Genomic DNA, 21,795 nt, shown 5'->3' with positions numbered 1-21,795 from the left:
GTTTCAAAAAGTTGCATCCTTAATCTGAAACATCACATCATCGCCACTAAAAAAAACGAAGTATCTCTACTCTCAATAAGCTTGAAACGTGTGAACTCCTTTATCACCTATATATAAACCTAACTACAACGCCTGAAAGGAGGACCAAGGCATTTAACCCTTCTTCACCAACCAATCTCGACCCGTCCTTTAAAATAGCCCTTACATACCAAGAAAGTAGCTCTAGCCATCCACCCTAGGCAAGAGTGACCCACCACCATCCCATCTATCTCCTCCTCATTTTTTATTTTAGAGGTCAACAAATAATAAAAATGGTTGTTAAAAATACCATGTGAAATTATCAATTATATTCCAATTTCAAATACAATGAACAGATAAAAAATCCAATTATATATATTACTTAATTACACCTTTTCTTAATGTATTTGATAATTTCTCGTAAGATTTTTATATTATGACAAAATATATTACCCCTCACAATGTATTTTAACATCAATTATAATATATTATCATATTACACAATTTCTTGCTATCTATGTAATAAATAGAACCTACCATAAAACAGTACGATAATAGTCCCCTCCCTCCCCAATAACAATTACCACCCCCCCCCCTTCGGGCTGAGTTCTGCCCAAGGACATTACAAATTGGAATTTCAGCACATTTCATTTTTTTTCCTTCCAAAAGTGATGACTCACAGATTATCAATTCTACTCTCTTCCATAAAACAGTACGATCAAAGCTTCCTAATGCATTGTGGTCGAGATTATCAGTTCTACTCTCTTCCATTTTGTCAACATGGTTTAAAACTTGCTATTTACATGGCTCGCAATGCTCATCGGGAAGTATGGAGTAAAACTGCAAGCTCTAGTTCACAGCCAACAAATCATGTCTGCAAATATCCCCACGACAAATAGGGCACACCCTGCAAGCGACATTGCGTCAGGATGAAACCAAAACAATCCTACTGCAATAGCATTAGCACAGAAAGGGTGAAAAAAAATTGAAGCCAATTCCACTGCCCAAGATGACATTCAGTAGGAAAGAAAAGAACTAGTTCAGTTTCGAAAAGCATTTTCCATTTTACATCCTGTTTTTTCTTTCTTTAAGGATTCCCATTTCCAGTTTTATGTTATACTTGATCAATAGCATAATAAAATGACTTGAAACTCTTGGTTTTAACTATAACTTGGAAACCTTGTTTTCTAATTGTCCAAATTTAGTTGAAGCATCTTCTTTTATTCATCACAATATTAAAGTAAAAAATAGGATAGAAAATGAAAAACTGTAACACCCCTTACCCGTATCCAACACCGGAATAGGGTACGAGGCATTACCAAAACACATACACTTGTAAACGTATTTAACCGAGTTATAAAATTTCATCAAAATTAAAACTTTCAAAATAATTAACATGTTTCTATAACTTTTCACAATATATCCTCAAAATATTATAATCATAATAATTAGGGCCTGCGAGACCCGATACATACTCATGCAATTTAATGCTTCATTTCCTTTTCATTCAATTCGCAATTTCTCATGCTCATAATTTAAATCATATCACTAGCAATTTCCATTTAATTCACGTACAATTCAATGACATCAAATTCAAAATTAATACGTATTTACCATTTAACTCAATGTTTATTGATTATACCATTCAATAACACATTTATGAAATTCTGAATTTAGCAATGAAAATATCACTTTAGTTTGAATAACAACATCGTCCTGATATAAATACACTACCACTTATCCATTTACTTTAATTCTTTTGGGCCCATTTGTCACTTACCATCCTTAATCAAATTAGGGAACGGTCACGGAAAATTGAGTACTTCACTTTCACTTTGCCATAGTATAACTATGGTCTTACGTATGATCACTTATCACTTGTCCCTGATCAGATAAGTGTAGCCACCTATCACTTTGTTTCTTGATCAGATAAGTGTAGCCACTTATCACTTTGTTTCTTGATCAGATAAGTATAGCCGAAGCTATCACTTATCACTTTTCACTTGTCACTTGATCAGATAAGTGTAGCCGAAGCTATCACTTATCACTTTGTCACTTGATCAGATAAGTATAGCCGAAGCTATTACTTATCACTTTCCACTTGTCACTTGATCAGATAAGTGTAGCTAAAGCTACCACTTATCACTTTGTCACTTGATCAGAAGTACTCAAATCCGGCGTTCCGCTCAATTTGATCATTTATTCATATATCAGGCTTACCAACATGTGTTAATTCATAAACCATTCATGGTATTATTTCATGCCAAATCATATACTGAATATACCATACACACATACTATGAAACTTTATTTTCACACATGACCTTAAACCATGACCAATAATGCACAAAAATAAGCATCATTCATATTTCATCGTTTATGAGTTATAATCAAACATATCACCATTTATACACGAATCATTCATATATTTCCCAATTTTCCTCCTCCTCCTCTCCATTCCACATCCTTAATGTGTATAGCACACTTAAACAACATTAACCATAATTTCAATATTCACTAACATGTATATTCAAAGCTGTTTATCCGAGTCAGAGTCACTAAATTATTTTTATCCGGAGCTAAAGAGCTCCAAATTAAGATCCGTTAATTTTCCCTAAAACTAGACTCACATATCTTCATACCATAAAATTTTCATAATTTTTGGTTCAGCCAAATAGTACAGTTTATTCTTTAAAGTTTCCCCTGTTTCGCTGTCTGACAGTTCCGACCACTCTTCACTAAAAATTAATTATCTCATTGTACAGAATTCAGATGATGTTTTAGCTTGTTTCTTCTAAAAATAGACTCATTAAGGATTCTAACCATATAAACTATAACTCATAATCATTTTTGTACAATTTTTAATGATTTTCCAAAGTCAGAACAGGGGAACCCGAATTCATTCTGACCTTGTCTCACAAAATCTATTATATCTCATGATTTACAATTCCATTGCTCACATCATTTCTTTTATAAGAAACTAGACTCAATAAGCTTTAGTTTCATATTTTATTCATCCTCTAATTCAATCTCTACAATTTTTGGTGATTTTTCAAAGTTACACTACTGCTGCTGTCCAAAACTGCTTTAGTGCAAAATGTTAATTTCCATTTTGCCCCAAATTTCACAGTTTATACAATTCGGTCCTTTCTCAATTAACCCCTCAATTAATCTAATTTTCTCAATTAGTACTTTACTAGACATTATAAGTTGTTACACAACTATTGAAATTCAGAATTTCCACATATAACTCTATCTTCAAACTCTTTTACTATTAGGTCCCAAACATTCACTTTCTATTCAATTCTTTCAATAAAATCAGCATATGAACAATTTAAAGCTCTAATTTCATGCTAAATCATCATATACTTCCAGCACATATTCATATCAACTTTCAACTTCTTTCATAAAATCAAAAACTAATGGATTTAACAAGTGGGCCTAGTTGTAAAAGTCATAAAAATACAAAAATTTCAAGAAATAGTCAAGAATTGAACTTACTTGTAATAAAAATATGAAGAACCAGCTTGAAGAAGCCCTTCCATGGTGTTTTAGCTGATGAGAATTCAGAAAAATGAAGAGAAATCTAGATAATTCCACTTGGGTCCTAACTTTATTAAGCAAATTTTGCAATTTTCCAATTTTGCCCTTAATTCTCCTTACTTTCTTGCTGATTTCATGCCTCTGCCGTCCAGCCCAAATAGACCTTGGGTCTATTTGCCTTTTAAGCCCTCTTCCTTTTATAATTTAAGCTATTTAATCATTTTCCAAAATTTTGCATTTGTTACAATTTAGTCCTTTTTGTTCAATTAATTATCGGAACTTTAAAATTTCTTAACGAAACTTTAATACTAACTTTTTAACACTCCATAAATATTTATAAAAATATTTATGGCTCAGTTTAAAATCCCCGAGGTCTTGATACCTCATTTCGATTCTAATTATTTTAATATTTATTTCTAGTGCACTATTCACTATTTCAAAAATTTTCCTAACTTCATATTTAACTTATACTTACTAAATTAATAATATTTTCTACCCATTTGTCGAATTTAGTGATCTCGAATCACCGTTCCGACACCTCTGAAAATTCAAGCCATTACATTTTTTTTTCGTCGGATTTGTGGTCCCGAAACCACTGTTCCGACTAAGCCTAAAATCGGGCTATTACAAAAACATTTCCCAAACTTGAACATTTTCAAAGTTCGGTAAAATAGGTCAATGGTACACATGGAGAAAGCCTGTCTGGGTTTAGTTAGAGTCTTGCAGATATTACGCAAGCAAGTGGAAGAAAACTTGTTGCACTACCTTCCAGGACCTAACTCGTCGTTAGGGAGACAGAACAACAATAACCAGAGGCCAACAAATATACAAAACTTATATTTTCAGCGTGGCGAAGGGAACAAACCTCCTAAAAGAACTTTACAAGATTTTCTGCAATCCTAAGTTTGCACTTTGGAGTCAACTAAGGGTGTGTTTGGTAGCGTGAAAAAGAAGAGAGATGGAAAAAAAAGGAGTGCAAAAGTGGGAAAAAAATTAAAAATCGAGTGTGCTTGACAGAGAAGAAAAGTGTTTTATTTTATTTTCTTTCCTTTCCTTTTTCTACTCTACCAAGCAACGGTGTGAAAGAAATTTACTTTTTCTTTCAATTTTTTCATTTTTTCTACCAAGGAAAAAAATTATATTTTCCATCTTTCCAATTATCTCTCACTCGTACCAAGCAAAGCCTAAAAGACTATGGATATACATATCACAAGAAAATATTGACTACTGCCATTAGTTAGATAAAGATATTAATAGCCAAAAGGAATTAGTTCCCTTACAGCCCTGCATTTGTGTTAATGTTATTTTTATAGAACAAAGGAATCTAATTCTCCATACATTCCACCACCAGATTAGGCAGCAAGAAAGTGTGGCACATCTTTCACAAACATATAAGGGATCAACATAACTTTGATGGGTAGCATTTGACAGATCATTTCCTAGGAATTACATCAAAGAAAAACAAGGGGTAGATTGATGAGAAGGAAAGATTACTGATGCACTTGCACGCCATTCCAAAGGCTGTTGGACCAACAAGCTATACGTAATGCCAGCATCATTCTTCGGCAGTTCTATATTTGTTGTTTCACCATATAACACAAAAAATTCATTTGTCCAAAATTTTCAAAGGGGAATATTGATGAGTCTTTCAAGCCTCATATGACCGTTGGTCTTTCCGTTTCACTTCACTGTTCCTAAAGATAACCTAACATGTGGAGTGTAACTACAACCTACACGTCTATTTTATCTAGCACACCCTTAATCATATATTTACCATAATGTTAAGTTAAAAACATTGCAATAATAATCATCCATCCTACCTGTGAACCTCCTTGAGCCACTTGTCTATACAAGTTCTGTGGAATTCATGGTTACAAGGCAATATCCGCATGCTATCTCCCTCTTCATACTCCAAAAGGCATATGTAACATCTGTTAATTGAATATAAAAGAAAAGAAAAAAAAGACTCAAAACATGCCTGATTGCAGACAAATGCCATATGAAGTAACTGAAAAAGAAAGCATACCGAAGGTTAGGGCCCTTTGAAATCATATACGCCCCCCCCCCACCCCACCCTTCATATGCCTATATAGGAAGACAATACCTAAGTCTGATTAAAATTCAATTTTTTCTACTCAATTTCCCTGTTCCTATCACTCTAGCTCCCCCAATTTCCTATATTACCATTGGATTCAAAACCAATAAAATCATTAACCTCTAGCTAGATCAATTAGAAGGTCAGAAAAAGGAGGCCTTGATACTCAAGGATGAGAAGTCTGTATAATACATATCATGTGAATATTAGAGGTGATAACGGTTCAGTTCGGTTTTGGAAAAAAAATGCAATTAATTAGCAATAATCTGGTTTTTTTAACAGTTCAGTTCACTGGTCTTTTAAATTTTAAAATGCTTTTTTTATATAGTATTTTTCAATAATTTAGGCATAAAATACTAATTTTATGCTATCAAAAAATAAGAAACTGAGTATAAATTAAATAAAAAATAGGTTTTGGTTAGTTTGAATAATTGCGTTTTAAACTTCTGAACCAAAAACCAAATTTGTTTAACTATAACCCGAATCAAATTTTACAGTTGGAGTCACTTTCCAGTTTTCTTGGGTTCTTTTTGCTCATTCATATTAATGCTTTTATTCTAGATACTTCAAGTAATAATTTCACATATTACACCAAGTTTATCATGTCAACATTTCAAATCCACATGGTACTCATAACTGCTAAAACATAATACATTAAAGTCAAACTGAAGCCCTCAAGACAAGAGAATTGCATATAGAACTCATCTCAACCAATATTGTGGGTAAATAACAGGAAAATTAAATTATTTTTTCTCTAATAAGTCATTAAGAAATCATGCCATCAAACTTAAATTCCATATTTTACATAGAATTAGGCTCGTAATCCGCACAAGGGATTACTGATGAGGCCAGCCGAAAGATAGACCTACTGCACCTAATCACCTAAACCTTTTCAAGCAAGCTCATTAAGAGTGTATGCCAAACCTTCATGAGCCTACTGGTGACTATAACTTGGAAGCATGCCTTAAAACTTAGCATCCAAAAAAGATCTAGATTCCAATTCCTACGTGATAGTAAACTAAGAATCATTCTTCTTAGTGCACTTAATTCGCTGATTGGATCTGATTTTAAGCCATTCTGCTTTAAATTCTCAAACAAAGAAAAAAGTTAAGTTACCTTATTATTTATTTTAGTCTCATATTTTCATTAGGTTAATTATACTTCTGATATGAATCAAACTGTCTCATTATTAATTTGTAGCTCAGAAAGCTTTTAGTTTCTGCTTTGTAGAACTGATTATGTTTTATTTGACTTCATATACAAATTCATAACTTACTCTGAGCTAAAATGCCAACCAAATATTATTTTATTGCAGGTCCATTTTTAAAGTCAAGGCACACACAGTTAAATCTCATCTTCAACTATCCGTCGGAGACAAAAAAAAATCTCAAGTGTGCTTCACATTTCTCAAACAGCAGAGAAAAATAAATACTTACTGTCCAGCCTCATCATTATGAAGTTTGTGTGACTTGTTATAAATTTTGACAGGAAGCAATTCCACAACTTCATTAGGTGCAGGAACAGATCCAATTGAAGATACAGAAGGTCGAGAAGATAAAACCACAGACTGCTGGTGGATTTCATCCAGAACCTAGTTAAAATGCATAGAAATTAACTCCAACAGATAGGTGCAAAGAGAAAGAAGACCCACCCAGAGTAATAACATAAGAAATAAAAATTACCTCAAATAAAGCTTCAGCTAACATAACGATTCTGGATAGACTAGCGCTAGCACTTGTCTCATCATTTGAATTGGAATCTCGATTATTTACACGACATGTGCAGCCACCAGTTCTATGTAGACCAGATAAAATACAAGACCTTTCATGTCCAGAGTTCTCAAAATGGCTTCCTAGCCGTCGAAGAGCTCGAACCTAAAGTAGTTCGTAGGTCAGTAACTAAAGAAAACAGATAGAAAAATAAGTATCAGCTTCCACTGAGATGGATAACATTCAATCAGCATATGGCAGAAAGGAATCAGACATAAATAGAACATCAGGAAAAGCGTCCGCCATTGTAATTGTTGTATTTGAAATGTTAATGAAGGAAAGGTGAAGTTCAAAAGAGGTTGATGAGATGCTATCTTCATGGTTCAGTAATCATCAGATACTAAATTAGAAAACGTAGTGAGTTGGGTCACAGGTGCCAGAAGATCACAAACCTGAGATCGTATTCTTCTCCTCCTTTCAAGGAAATTGGATCTGTGCTCGAGTAAATCATGATACCTGGCTTCTCTAGATTGTGAAGTTTCAACTTCATGGCCCAGAATGTTAAAAACGGGGGTGTGGGATATAACGGTGGTAGTATGAGCGGAGCCGGAAACGGAAGTAGATGTGGAACGTGAGGTAGCAAATTGTCTCGTGTCCCTGTCTCCTCTAAATGCGTGAGTTTGACTGCCGACTTGACCATTTTGTTGTAAAGGGCACAATGTGAAATTAGATAAGGAAGGTCTGCGAAGAACACGGTCACGAAGCCTTCCAACACTTAATGTTCTGCTAAAACGAACATTCCTTTCAACAGATTCTCGACTTCCAACTCCAACACGTCTATCCCTCTCCCTATCTGTGTCTGAATCATTGAAGGTTAAGGGAGAATATAAGTTTATAGAAGAAGAATTTGGGGAAAATTGTCGATGTTCAAGTGTCTCGGAGTTGTCATCACGGTTCAATATTGTAAGACTTGTAGGAGAAACAGGATATGCCCAAGACGAACCCAAACTATTAGCTCTGCTTAATCTGAAGCTAATGTTACCCGGAAAGAAGCTAAAGCCAGAGAGGCAGCGAGAAGGAGAGTGATGCACTGCTGTGGTGGCTCTGCCAGAGCTGCTACCACTTCTCGAGGCATCTATATCTACACCATTGGAAGATATGCATGGCAGTGGCATTTCATAACCAGATGCCGATTCAGCTTTAACCTTTCTGGAACATTTTCTTTTCTCTTGATCCGACTCAGATTCCCGTTCGCTCCTGTTCTGGTTGGCGAAATTAGAGCCGTAGTCTTTATTATGGTGATCAACAACAACCACCTGAAGAAGCGAACTTCTTTTTCAAGGAAGAGGAAGAAGAGAGAGGGGAAAAAATGAGACAAGAGAATGGAGAAAGACCTGACGGTCAAAGTGGGAGTCAGCAGATCCAGAAGGCGCTCCCAGGCAAGAGGATTGGAAAACTCTATTCTTTCCAATAGATCTTCCCTTCCTCCCACCACTCGACGAGGAACCTCCTCCCCTGCAAGAACCCTTGCTCCCACCTGATCCCATCAGTTCTAACCTAAACACACACAAAAATAAGCCTAAATTACGTCATTGCTTGAAAAATGCATGCATATTCTTTACAAATTATAAGCAGAGCAGAACTTTGATATACTACTACTCGGCATCTACTTACCGATGTATTCAGATTTCAGATCAGATCTGGACGATGGATTGTTTGTGCTTGTGTCTTGAAAGAGTTCTAAAATAAACTTAACAGATCTTTCAAAAAAAAATTAAACTTAATAGAAATCCATTTTCCCGACCGGGTTGAATTCGGGAGCTCGAAGAATGAAGTAAACAAAAAAAAAAAAAGCAATTAATGACTGCGCGCGTATGCAGAAGATAAATAATATTTATAAAAATAATTTAAAAGCGTTAAGCTTTGAGTTATAATATTTATAAAAGAGTATTTCAAAATTGAGCTGTAGGGATTGTTGTTAAATTTTTTTGTCTTAAGCAATTACTAATTTAATTTAGATGAAAATTATTAATACAAATTTAAATAAAATAGTATTTAAGCTATATCTAAATTAACAAATAAAATTACAAAACTAACTTTCTTCCTTTTTACTAGAGCTAATGCAAATAGATTGAAACAATGGTGAAATGGTTCATGAAAAATTGTTTCATAAATTAGTTGTTTTATTGTGCATGAGCAGCCTGTCAAGTGCTTTAGCTTTTCCTATACGTAACCATACTCCTGAACCCATATTTGGTAATAAGATAGTCTTACTTTTCAAGATTTTCCCTAGATATATTAGACAATAAGTGGTTATCCTACCTAGCTCAAATTGGTTAGTGGCTAGTCTACTCATTTAGGTTTTCGTGTCTAGCTTGTTAAGTTTCTCATCTAGCATGTTATGACAAAGGTCTTTGCCATGAGTGGCTTTGGTGAATTCTTTGATAAATGGGACATATGAAATGAGATGCGTGTGCAACAAATGTTTCTTCTATAGGAATCATATACGATTTATTCACCCCTTTACTCCACAATGAACCGATGGAAATGTTAGTTTGGGGGAACTCCCCTAACAAGATTTAATTCTTCAAAGCGCGACTATTCATGGCTCTTATTAAACTCTATATGTTATGGTCCACATAGGGCTCTTTGGAAGGAAATACGAAATCTAAGCATGTTATTAAAGGGTGAACTTTTTACTTACAGTGTTGCATAAGAATATTGCTTACGCATACCATGACCTTCAGGGATTTATGAATTTCATGACCCTAGAACACCGTACGAGATACGAGGATATTCGACATCGTCTTATCCCGGCCTATAAGTATATATTTCTCTTTACCTTTGATACACTTAATATGTGTGATTCTGTGTTTTATTATTTTGATGCTATTGGTTGGACGTTGTATGTGAATATTTACTGTGCTGTATTTTTTGAGCTCATATACGAATTTTATGCAACATTTAGTTTCGATATAAATGTCGTTAGGACTGTTGAAACCCCAAACGTAATTCAATTCAGATTGTTTGGTAATACATTTAGTATGTCTATTTCAGATTTTAACATAGCCATGGGTTTCGCTGACCCTGATGATGTTCAAACCGACTCGTACCATACTGCTTTACTCGAGGTACCTAATGATTTTGATGCTGACTCAGCTTACTTGGCTTTGACTAACTCAATATCTCATCCTTACAATTCCAAGACCTCTAAATCATTGCTAGTGCATGAACCGACCCTAAGATATATTTATAAATTTCTTGCTTTTAATTATTTGGGCCACAATGATTCTTCGTCTATCTTAACTAAGATATAATTATTTTTATTCTAGTGCATGCACTTCGATTTTAGGGTCAACCTAGGATATTGGTTTACACGTAGTTTTCATGTCGTAATTCCAATCCACCGACCTCTCATACTCGACCCATTCATCACGCATTTAGCTACTAACATTCTTCATTCGGAATTGATTTTTCATCCCTAACATACGCTTATAATATGGATCCTTTGGATGAATATTGTCTGGATTCTATGGGTTTGCTTGTGGGCACCCTTACTGCGTTTTATTTTGTTCCCCCAGGTACACGAACTACTCGAAGCAATAGAGTGTTCCGACGAACACGTGGTTCGGCTCCTAGAGAGCAAGAGGAGCAGCCCCTTTCCGCTATGGAAAAGAGAGTAAACTGCATTAAGGCTCACCTAGAAACAATGGAAGCCAACATCTCAAGCATCCTCATCATACAGCAAAACCATCATTTCTACCATCATCTTCCTCATTAAAACATACACAGAGAGTACACTTGACTCTATTTTGTTTGCCCAATGATAAACTTTAAATATTCTATGCATAATAACATAATTAATTTAAATATTCTGTTATTGTTTTTAAGCTGCAAAAAAGTTCAGAATGGGGGAACTAAAAGTGCCTTACACCAGGCCTATGAAGATGTACTGTGACAACCAGGCAGCTGTCAGCATAGCACATAATCCTGTGCATCATGATCGCACCAAACATGTGGAAATAGATCGCCACTTTATAAAAGAAAAAATACACTCAGGAGAAGTGTGCATCACCTACCTACCTACTAGACAACAAGTTGCAGATGTATTAACTAAAAGTTTGAACAGAAACATGTTTGAAGAAGTTGTTGGCAAGCTGGGTTTGATAAACATCTACACTCCAGCTTGAGGGGGAGTGTTGGAATTCCTAAAATTAAGGACAGAAAACTTACCTTATTACTAGGAGTTCTCTTGCAAATAGAAACTAATCTCAGTCACTGATTCTTAGGAAGTTACTGATTTTTAGGGATGTTTTTCCTTGTTTGTGTGAATTCCTCTCTTTATAGGTGTAAACTAATTAGCAGAATGTATAAGAATCTATTTTCTAAGTTTCTACAGCCCCTATAGAAAAATGAGCCTAAGTCAAAATTAAAGTGCAAACGTGAGACGCATAAAAGCAAAATAATTAAAAGAAAACGGATGGTACTTGCAACAACAAAATACACACAAACACAAAGGTCATATGCATTGGAGCCTCTGGTAATGTAAATAAAATCATAAATTCATAAAATTTCAGGCAAAATATGGAGATAACATAATTGGAGGGATATCCATTCATCAATTTTATTAGGCATAACACACAATTTTATTACCATAACAAATTGTACAAAAGAAAACAAATCAAAGTCATTCACCATTATAGAGCCCCAAACCCGAGCCAGATTTCACTGTGTCGATGGGGTTGGAGGTTTCCATGTGGTAGTCAGGAAAACCATCTACCATGATCTCACAGATATTATCAATCTCCTTACTCCGACATGGTTGCTTAGGACTCAAGGCAGAGGAGTAGCAATGAAGGCTAGTTCCTTTTTCTGATTCAGCCAGTGAGACATTTTGACAGTCCCTCGTATCATGTAATCTTGAAGAAGGATGTCAGACGAGTTTTTCCCACATTGATGAAAACGAATTAGCAGTCCAGGCCAAGGTGCTGTCAGACATAACTTGAGCTGTATTTAGCATCTCATGAGACTGATTCTGCTGTTTTTCCACTCTCTGGAACATTGATTCTGTAGCTCCAGCATGGTGAAGTTAGTTAGTCACTAATAATTGGGTATATAATACTTGTATGTAAGCATCACAGCTAGGGCCAGCATTCATCATTCAAATCAGGACAAATAAGTATTTAATGGTCCATGTTACAAATGATCGGGTGGGAGCATCAGATTCAGCATGGGGAAGGGAGGGGAGGCAGGGTTATAGATCCCAAAATCTATAAAATTACAAGTTAATTCATAGTGAAATTATAGTTTGACCCTCAAAATAATGAAATTTTGATTTAATCATTCTAAAAAATATAAAGTCATAAACTAATATATTTTAGCTCATACAAAAATGTGTAACTTAGTCTCGATCCCAAAAAATATTCTGGTTTCACCCCTACGATCCAGAAATGTGTCCATTATAGATATGTTAAATCATTTTCAAGTTTAGAAATTACCCGAATTATTGCCAAAAGAATTGTCACAATCCTCACAGTGGCATCCTTAGCCTAAAAATAAATGAAGAATGTTTGTGCAGTCGGATTGATTAGAGGTAATTAAGTTCATACACTATATCATGTTAACAAGTTGACTTTTCATCCATAAAGAAAATAAGATGACAACCATATATTAAACACAAACTTGAGTATTGTCAGTTTATGTCTAACATTGATTTGTTCAATAATTTAAAGAGTTTTTTTTATACACTTGGAGAGTCATATAACATATCTATATCCAGTTGTATATTACACATGGATCTTGAATACAAGTTCTTAAAAATAAAAAAGGAAATTGGGAGCAACATAAGTAACATGGAGCTACCAAGTTAAAACATACCCGATAGCACTCGCAATACTATTTTAGGCATTTTGACTTCTTGTATTTGCATCCGCTTTTGTGCCTGGCTGATGGAGTGTTCATCAAGTTTTCATATTTTCTCATGTCAAACACTTAAGAAATTACACAAATTTAAAGGGAAAAAAAGTGTAAGATTATAAAGTTATAATTACAGTAACATTAGGGGAATTTACCGATATACAACTATCAGTTTCTTTTTAAGAATTTATTCACATTGCTTAGGAGAAATCACATGTTCTATCAGGGGTAGCATGGAAGAAAGAGAATAGTTTCGGTTGAATATTATAATAGAAAGACCTACAGCTGTCTTACATTATAATGAGGTTGTCGACCAGCAATGCAAGGTGTTGTTTCTGTTAAACCATATCCATTCTGCACTTCCAGACCAATTGCCTGCACGTAAGAGCCATCATAAAATAAGAGATAAATTGACTAGTAACCTTTTCATTTGAAAACTAAAAACATATTAGCATCTAACATCATAAAACTTTTCAATATGCGTTGGCAAACTTCCACCTCCGCTTTTGGCAGTCTAGAGGATGATAGAAAATAATCAATAAAACCCAGAACAGAAATACTAGAAATGCTGAACAAAGAAAAATAAACCGAACATACCAACAATGATCTTTGCACATAAAAGGAAAATTAATAATATGGGTTCCTCTTCTTTTTCTCCTTTGTAACGCTTCTTTTTTTCAATTGCAATACACTACACGGGTGTGAGTGTCAAATAAGGGTATGTAAGCAACACTGATATGTTTAATTTTGCGTATGCTTTTCCATATATTTGAAGGCTTGGCTAATATCCCCAAACAATGTCCAGTGATATGTCAAACACAAGTGTCAAACCCAAGTACTTCAAGAAAAGAAAAATGAAAGAGTTGGCGAAACATAGACAATACAAGCAGGTTTTATTGGTTGATAAATAGAGTTCACTCTGAAGCTGGAAGAAAATTTTCTAGCAATAGTTTTAGACCATAAGTAGTCGAACATGGATACAATATGTGAAGGTTCCTCCGGATTTCTTGTTAGGCATAGTCCCTATTGATCAAATAAAAATCAAAGGGCAAAACTGAGTTGAAACAACTGACTAACAAACATTAGAATTCATCCAGTTTGAGAGTTTGGAGTGAAAAAAAGAGTCAGAGGACCATCACCAACAATTAATTGAATACCTATATCAATTATTCTAGTAGCAAATCTAAATAAAAAAGAATGCATTCGCTAACCAACAATTAATTGAGCTAAAAGAAGATAAAAAATGAAGGATAGTGTTTTGTAACGACTGTGACAGTAATATCGAGATGCCTAATCATGATAGTGATAAGTGGCATAAATATGCAAACATATATGGTGAGTTTCTTAAATCCAAAAGATAGAACCATTAATGGAGATACTTTTAGCACCTCAAAGAAGGAAAAGCATCAAACTATCACCATATTATTTACCAGAAAAAGTAGCGTTTGAAACTGAATCAGAGGGTTTGTGAGGTGGAGCTGTTTGAGAAAATTCACAAGGTTTGGCTCCTCTGTCTTCCATCCTGCTCTTAACCCATTGACGACAATCTTCCATGTCAAGCTGTGTTCTCCTACATATTAGAACAGCAGTTGTCGGCTCATAAGTTCTTGTAGAGTAATAGTACTTGCAAAAATAGAAAATTGCACATTTTCAAATAAAATGTTAGCCCACCCACCCAAGAGAGAGAGAGAGAGAGAGAGAGCGAGATGAGTGGCATGGTCAAAACAAAAAAGTCATATATACTCACACCCAAAGTCTCCACGTCGGAAGGTCAAAGGAACAACGGTTCAATTTCTGTGTTATTGCCAGCCAATCTTCATTGTATTGAACCTCATAAGGTCCTGGATCAGATTAAATATCAACGATAATCTAAAAGATCAGAGAAAGCCAGAATTCATTAATTAGCTTTCAGCAAAGACCAAAAGAAAGAACATAAATGAAATGGTCAGAACTTATGAAAGAACATAAATGAAATGGTCAGAACTTATGATAGATACCTGCAAGAACTTGTGCCCTGGAAGGCAATTATCGAGTGTAAGAAATTTTGTCACTCGACCACCCTCTTCATGTTCAACAACAGCGGTGAATTTGCAGTGCAACTGAGCTGAAAAACAGTAGGATGGTTTGAGTTTTTCGAGCAGCTGAGCAGCTGGCTTGCATCCAAGAGTTCCTTGCTGGATCTAGGAAATATGTTTCAACCAACAAGCAACCAGGAATGGTCAACAAGAAAACTGAATACGCTTGATATGAAGATTTTCATTCTAACACTTATATGCATTTCCACCAATCGATTATAATTACCTCATCTTTGAAAGGTTTTTTTGTAGCGAACAAGTTGTTGCAGTTCGCATAATCAGCAATGCCGAACGGCCAATCGTGTGAAAGGAAAATATCAATCAGTTCCTCTAGGTGCATGAGCTTGTAAGCATCATACTCCCGAACATGATAACAGACCTGATAGTATTCTCATTATAAGGTGACTTTTCATGGTCTCCTGCTCAAGGAAAAAGCTAATTCATTTCAGTTTCAAAGCTTCAACTCTCCACCCTAAATAAGAATCAATATAACATATTTTACACTCACTTGCAGTAAATAAACAATTACCATTAAAGGAACTCTAGAATAAACACAAAATAGACAAGTAAAAGAACTTCAAACCCAACCTAAACAATAATTATGCGCATTGTAAATTCCGGAAAGTCCACCGATACGGATATTGCCAAACTTCACAAACCCAGCAAACCCCAAGAAGTATATATTAGGTGTTGCCCATCCCCCATAATACCTAAAGTTCACACATTTCCCTTCCTCCTTCGCCCCCGACTCCATTTCCAGAAAAATGAAGGGGCCAAATAAAACACATGAGATTTCGAACACCAAAATCGTGAAGTGCAGCGTCATCATCAAGGAGCTTCTCATTGTGGTGTGCTAGGCAGAAATTAGCCCAAACGTGCCTCCTACAACCACAAACAAAGTAAACATTAAAAGAAAAAAAAATTAATCTTCAAAAATAGAACTTTATAGTAAATGTAATTGCTCTGTTTTTTTTTTCTCTCTCTAATACATTTCACTTATCATACACTCTTGTAATCACAGCATTCACAACATAAGCAAACTATCCCACAGTAACATTAGAGGAAGCGGCTTACACTCAAACCAAGATTGCAATATCAAGGCATTGTTCCAAAAGACAAGAACCAACCAAAAAAACAAAGAATTATACCCTAGTGTACTTACATCAGCATAATACAAAGAATTAGCAAGCTCCGGCAGCGCAAGAGTACCATACTTCGGGTGATGACGTAACCATCCATACAGATACTTTAAAGCAGCAGTATGTTCCAATTCTGAACTTTTCAAACAGTATTATTTGTTTGACACTCCAAAATTTTAATCTCACCTTGATTAAAGGGATAAGCATTCACTAACCATTTGTATGACTCACACCAAGAGCAAGAAGTACTTCCAGATTGGTAGGATCGGCCTCCTGAGCACGCATCATTGCTGCCATAGCCTGTACAGAGATATCTAATCAGTTAACTACATTTTTTCTACAAAGTCAAATATATGGACCCCATTAAAAACCACATAAAACTGCAGATGCATTAATCAAGAATAACATAAGTATAAAAAGGTCTAGCATCATCCATGTAAGTCTCAAGATAATGACAAGCAGACACATTAATCATCCAAAACAATTTGCAGTAAATGTGAGACATTACACTTCATAGGCTTGATATAGACATAGATTAAGATGGAACCTTATCCATTCAAATTAATTTCAATTAAGCCAAAAAGGTTTTGACATGGTTCAAGAATAAATAGAAGCGGATGATAAGTGAAATGTAATGCACTACTAGTTCATGTGACAACAAACGATAATAAGTTAGATCCAGAACATTAGCAGCCAGGCAAAGACTGCGGCCTTAGATCTGGTACTCTGACTGAAGCCTCAGGCCACTAAGATAAACGTAATACCAATCATATTGCAAACTTCAATGTTTAAACGAAAAATAGCTCCTTCTGTCCCTTTCCAGTAGAAGTTTTCATATACAAGAAATGAACATTGCATGGTACACCAACATGGCTATATCAAGCCAGCAAATAAAACACAAAATGTAGCAGTTCAAGAAAATAGATCCTTTGTGTTCAAAAGGTTTTCTTGCTTGCTTAATCAATAGGTTGTTCTGTTTCCTAAAATATGATGGTATTCACAGGGCATTAGACAAGATTAAAAATGATTTACATTTAGGTGGAATAGAAAGGTAAATGGTCAACCTTGCCAGGCAAAGAATCATAACCAAAGATGATGAACAGATGGCTGAACTAGACAAGCAGTCACATCTCTTAATAGAAATTCTTGTAGTATTAAAGAACAGAAAAACAATGTCTTTTGGTGTAAGAATACACATGAACTATCCAACTCTGACAAACTAGGGCAAAGTGGATTACCTGCTGGTCATCATCATTTTCAGCATGGGTTATTCCTAGCAATCTCCAACCTTCAGCATTCTCAGGATTTTTCATAACTTCAGCCTCTAGGGCAAGCACTACTTCACTCAAAAGTCCTTTCCTGAATAGCTCTTGACCTTCTTTTAAAGGATTTTGATGACCAACATATGGATTCATATCAGAAAATACATAGACACCCCTTGAAGCGTCCGACCGCTGAGGAACCTACAAGTTTTCGCAACCAAAACATTCATGTAGAATTAAAAGAGGTTATAAAGTGAACTTCTTCAAGGCTACCACACTTACTCATCATATGAATTTGCCCAGTTATCAGACAAGCTTATCCCAAAGCCCCCTCACCAACTTGACGACCAAATTCTTCTGCCCAGTCATCAACATGCAACTTTGAGAATTCATTGACCCATTGATCATCGACAGACTCTTGTTGCAATCTTTCAGCACCAAATTCATTGGCCCAATGGTCAGGTCCACGGAAAACCTATTAACCATCAAGTCAAGAACAATTAATGAAATGAAGAAAATTAGAATATTTCAAATAAGAATAAGAACTTCGCACGGTTTAAGAGTCTCAAAATAATACATAACACGCAGAATCATTAGTCGCACTTTGTATCCTGAATAAACAAATCAAAAGACCCTAGTTGCTCGCATACAGTAGCAAACTCCTCAGCCCATTGATCAGGTTGAAGCAAATCAAAGAACCGCCAACCAGAGTAGCAGATACTGTATAATAAGAACATTTATACAAATTACAATGTTTTTAGCTGGTTTAATACCAAACAGAGATATACAATTACAAGAATCAACAGTGACAGTTTATCTTCTAACTTATTATAATCAATAAGCTCTCACTGCTCAATTTAGTAGCAAACTCCATGACCCATTGGTTTGGCCCATAGAAATACTAAGAACCACCAAAACGGTGTGTAGCATATTTTATAAATAACAAATACAGATAATCTCATATAAGATTTACAGGTTTAGTTGATTTAAAAGTTCAACTGAAGATGTAATAATACAGAATCATTAGTCATTCACACTTTATTTGCTAAATCAACTGAAGATGTAAGAATACAGAATACTCAGGAATGTGTCATAGCTAAGAATCAATCATAATAGTAGGATGAAAACTAAGTGTTTGAATTGATTGCAAAGTTATACTTCTTTCAAGAAACACTTGCGAATGTCAAATATCCAGTATGCCCTCGAGTTTCAGCAGATGGCCAAGCCATGATTCTCGGAGAACTTGCATTGTCCCCCACACTTGCTTCACTTGAAGGCGGCCTCCTCTTGCGTGGAGAGCATGCAATGGAATTCCCAACAACATAAGAATGAGATTTAACTAGAACAAGACACTAGAAAAATCTGTTCCGATGCAAAGCTAATCCCAACAACACAGTACTTACTAAAACATTATTCTGAAAATATTTAAAAACTCGGTATATTTTAATTAGTGTTTAAGCAAAGATTTAAAAGGAATAGAAAATAACACAAAAGCTATATTAAACAGAGGGAAACAAACAATCCAAAAATAAAGAACAACGTATACTAGACAATTAACAAACAAAAATGAAGAGCAAGACCGACATCTGTAGATTTGAAAGACGGAATGAAACAGTGATTTCTAAAGCTGAAAACCAAAAACCCTAAGAAAAGCCCACTGAAATACAAGTAAAAAAGGATGGAGCTGAAACTAAAAAAGGGATTGATACCTGAAATGAGTCTCCGTTGACGCAGCGAATTTCAAAAATCACAAAAACCAGAAACGCCAGAGAAAACATAGGGTTTCTCTCTCACGAAAACTCTCTTCCTACAATAGCATGTGTTTTTTTTGGCCTGTGGATACCCAAAGCTAAAAAAGAATGACGGGAAAACTTCGAAAAGAGACCGAGAGTGAGAGAGAACCGCCGAAGAAATGGGGAGCAATGGATTGGATAGATATATTTGAGGATTTAAATTTGGAATGATGGGAAGGAAGCTGGCCTCATCGGAGGTAGGACGCTGGAAAGTCTGTGGAGGCAGCAGCAGCGGTTTGTTAGAAAGGACAATAAAGGAGGAAGAGGGAAAAAAAGAAAAATAGTAGAAAAATGGAGAAAAGGGAAGGGAATAAAGGGAGAACCGGACGCGAGAGAAATGAATTAAGAAAGAGTTTTTATATTATTTATTTTGAAAACGGTTTGAATTTTGTTTTATGTTTTGAAAAAATTTCGGACTGGATATTAAAATAACTAAATAAGCAGTATATACATAAAACTGAATAAAACCCAAAGCAAGAAAGCGAGATAATAATAAAAGGACTAACTACATGAAGACTCAAAACCAGTCCAGTACATGGGATATAACCTAATCTCAATAACCAAGTAATCCAAAACTTAAGCGGTCCACAGCCCCAACTACTAAAACTAAAGCCCAAAAACACCACCCAACCACAAATCCTAAACCAAGCCCCAAGCCTCACACCCCTAAACCCAAACCCTGATATCCCAAGAATGGGATAAACCTAGCCGAGTTATCTTTAGCGGCCAGGATATCCTAAGCCGGGATATCATTCGAATAGGATATCCCTAGCCGGTATTAGCATGACAGGTAATCCGGTTCAGACACAAAAAAATTTGAACCGGCTACCAAAACAACTGAACCGGACAATAAAAATACAGAACCGGGACAGCATATGTGTGAATATTTTAGGAATTGCTTATTCCGAATCGGGATAAAACAAGGATCTCCGTAAGGCGGAATAATAACGAAAATTAACTAGAACAAGAAAAAAATAGATTTTTTTAATTAATTTCCTCAATAGTCATTCAGTCCCAGTAATTTTCCTAACGCCCCGAGCTTCTCTTTGACGATACGATACCATCTCAGATCTTCATTTCATTCCAGAATTTTTTTTTTCTTCGAAATTACCACTTGGGCTTTTTTTTTTTTGAAAAAAAAATTCAGTATGATTTAAATAGTGTTTTCTTATTCCCTCAACAAATATAATGTTTTTACTAGTTGAAAAAGGGAAAACCAGGAGACAATAAAAAGGAAAGAAACAAGAAAATGTTTACATTTACCTTCTGCTAATCAGTTAGGGTTTTAGGGTGGATACCTACATAGTTGTTAGAAACATATCTTCGCTATAAAATCTCATAGGACTGAAAGATTTGTAAGAAAATGTCCTTAAATACGAAGGGAAACAAACAATCAAAAAAAATAAAACACATAACAAGCGATGATAAACTATCAAAAAAAATGAGGACATCACAAGATTTAAAAAGACAAATATAAGTAGTGCTTCATAAGGCTGAACACCAAAACGGATAACAAAAACACACTGAAAAAACTAAAATAGAAGCATAAATCTGAACACTAAAACAGAGATGAAAACTTGTTCTAAAGATGAAAACCATAATACCCACAGAAATAAAAGAAGATAAGCATAGGTCTGAAACTAAAAAAGACGTGAAAAGAAAAAGATAGTAGAAGTGAAAATCATCCTATGATCGACCCGTAATTCACTCAATTGCTTACAAAACAAAAACCCAATTTGGAAACCGATTCAGTCAACCATCCTATGATCGACCCGTAATTCCAAACCAAAAGCTGTGTAAAAACGATAACGGCAAAGATTCAAATGAGAAGAATCTTTAGAAGAAGAGAAATAAGGAGTCGAACTGTGAAACAAAGGCACGAATTCTTACACGGGAGTCGATCTGAGCCGAAACCCAACAAATGAAGACGGAATGAAACGGTGGAGTTTTATTGCCGGGGATATATCAAGAGAAGAGAGATTGAAATCGAGGTTATTCATAAACCCTATAACAAAGGACAGTGAAGCTTCATTTCTTAGTGGATGGCTTCCTTATTCTCTTCCCCTCATTGAGACGGTCCATTTGGTTTGTTGGATTAAAATCATGAATGGCCTAAAGTTGGCTTGTTGGATTTATTAAATCCACAGCCCCAAACACTGAAACAAAGCCCAACCATAAACCCAAGCCCCAAGCCCCTAGACCCCAAGCCCGGATATCCCTGGAATGGGATATACCAAACCGGGTT

General features: G+C 35.3%; 1 protein-coding gene, 1 long non-coding RNA gene and 1 pseudogene across 8 annotated transcripts; all 3 read right to left on the bottom strand.

The window, feature by feature from the left end:
- Positions 1 to 467: 467 nt before the first annotated feature.
- LOC107934882 (uncharacterized) lies at positions 468 to 9,269 on the bottom strand. Of its 4 annotated transcripts, none has more exons than XM_016867401.2 (7): positions 9,040 to 9,269; positions 8,760 to 8,922; positions 7,818 to 8,681; positions 7,339 to 7,530; positions 7,093 to 7,247; positions 5,382 to 5,492; positions 468 to 925 (listed from the first exon to the last, which is right to left on the bottom strand). In XM_016867401.2, the coding sequence occupies exons 2-7, from the start codon at positions 8,910 to 8,912 to the stop codon at positions 868 to 870; spliced, it is 1,533 nt and encodes a 510-aa protein (XP_016722890.1). In that variant the 5' UTR covers positions 8,913 to 8,922; positions 9,040 to 9,269; the 3' UTR covers positions 468 to 867. The 4 variants fall into 4 exon arrangements, with proteins under 4 accessions (XP_016722890.1, XP_016722891.1, XP_016722892.1 ...); XM_041111813.1 differs by lacking the exon at positions 468 to 925 and adding an exon at positions 4,851 to 5,266; XM_016867402.2 differs by lacking the exon at positions 8,760 to 8,922 and having other exon boundaries at positions 7,818 to 8,697; positions 9,040 to 9,228.
- A 1,836-nt stretch (positions 9,270 to 11,105) lies between these two features.
- On the bottom strand, positions 11,106 to 16,204 carry LOC121203522 (lariat debranching enzyme-like; annotated as a pseudogene).
- Positions 16,205 to 16,720: 516 nt separating this feature from the next.
- On the bottom strand, positions 16,721 to 21,692 carry LOC121203486 (uncharacterized). Of its 4 annotated transcripts, XR_005925874.1 has the most exons (6): positions 21,441 to 21,692; positions 19,467 to 19,764; positions 18,916 to 19,043; positions 18,040 to 18,232; positions 17,734 to 17,958; positions 16,763 to 16,795 (listed from the first exon to the last, which is right to left on the bottom strand). It is a non-coding gene; the product is annotated as an uncharacterized lncRNA (long non-coding RNA). The 4 variants fall into 4 exon arrangements; XR_005925873.1 differs by lacking the exon at positions 21,441 to 21,692 and having other exon boundaries at positions 19,467 to 21,434; XR_005925872.1 differs by lacking the exon at positions 21,441 to 21,692 and having other exon boundaries at positions 16,721 to 16,785; positions 18,916 to 21,434.
- Between the last annotated feature and the right edge of the window lie 103 nt (positions 21,693 to 21,795).

This window comes from Gossypium hirsutum, chromosome A04 (assembly GCF_007990345.1).
Source record: "Gossypium hirsutum isolate 1008001.06 chromosome A04, Gossypium_hirsutum_v2.1, whole genome shotgun sequence".
NCBI lineage: Eukaryota > Viridiplantae > Streptophyta > Magnoliopsida > Malvales > Malvaceae > Gossypium > Gossypium hirsutum.
This window is presented reverse-complemented; position numbering and strand designations above follow the sequence as displayed.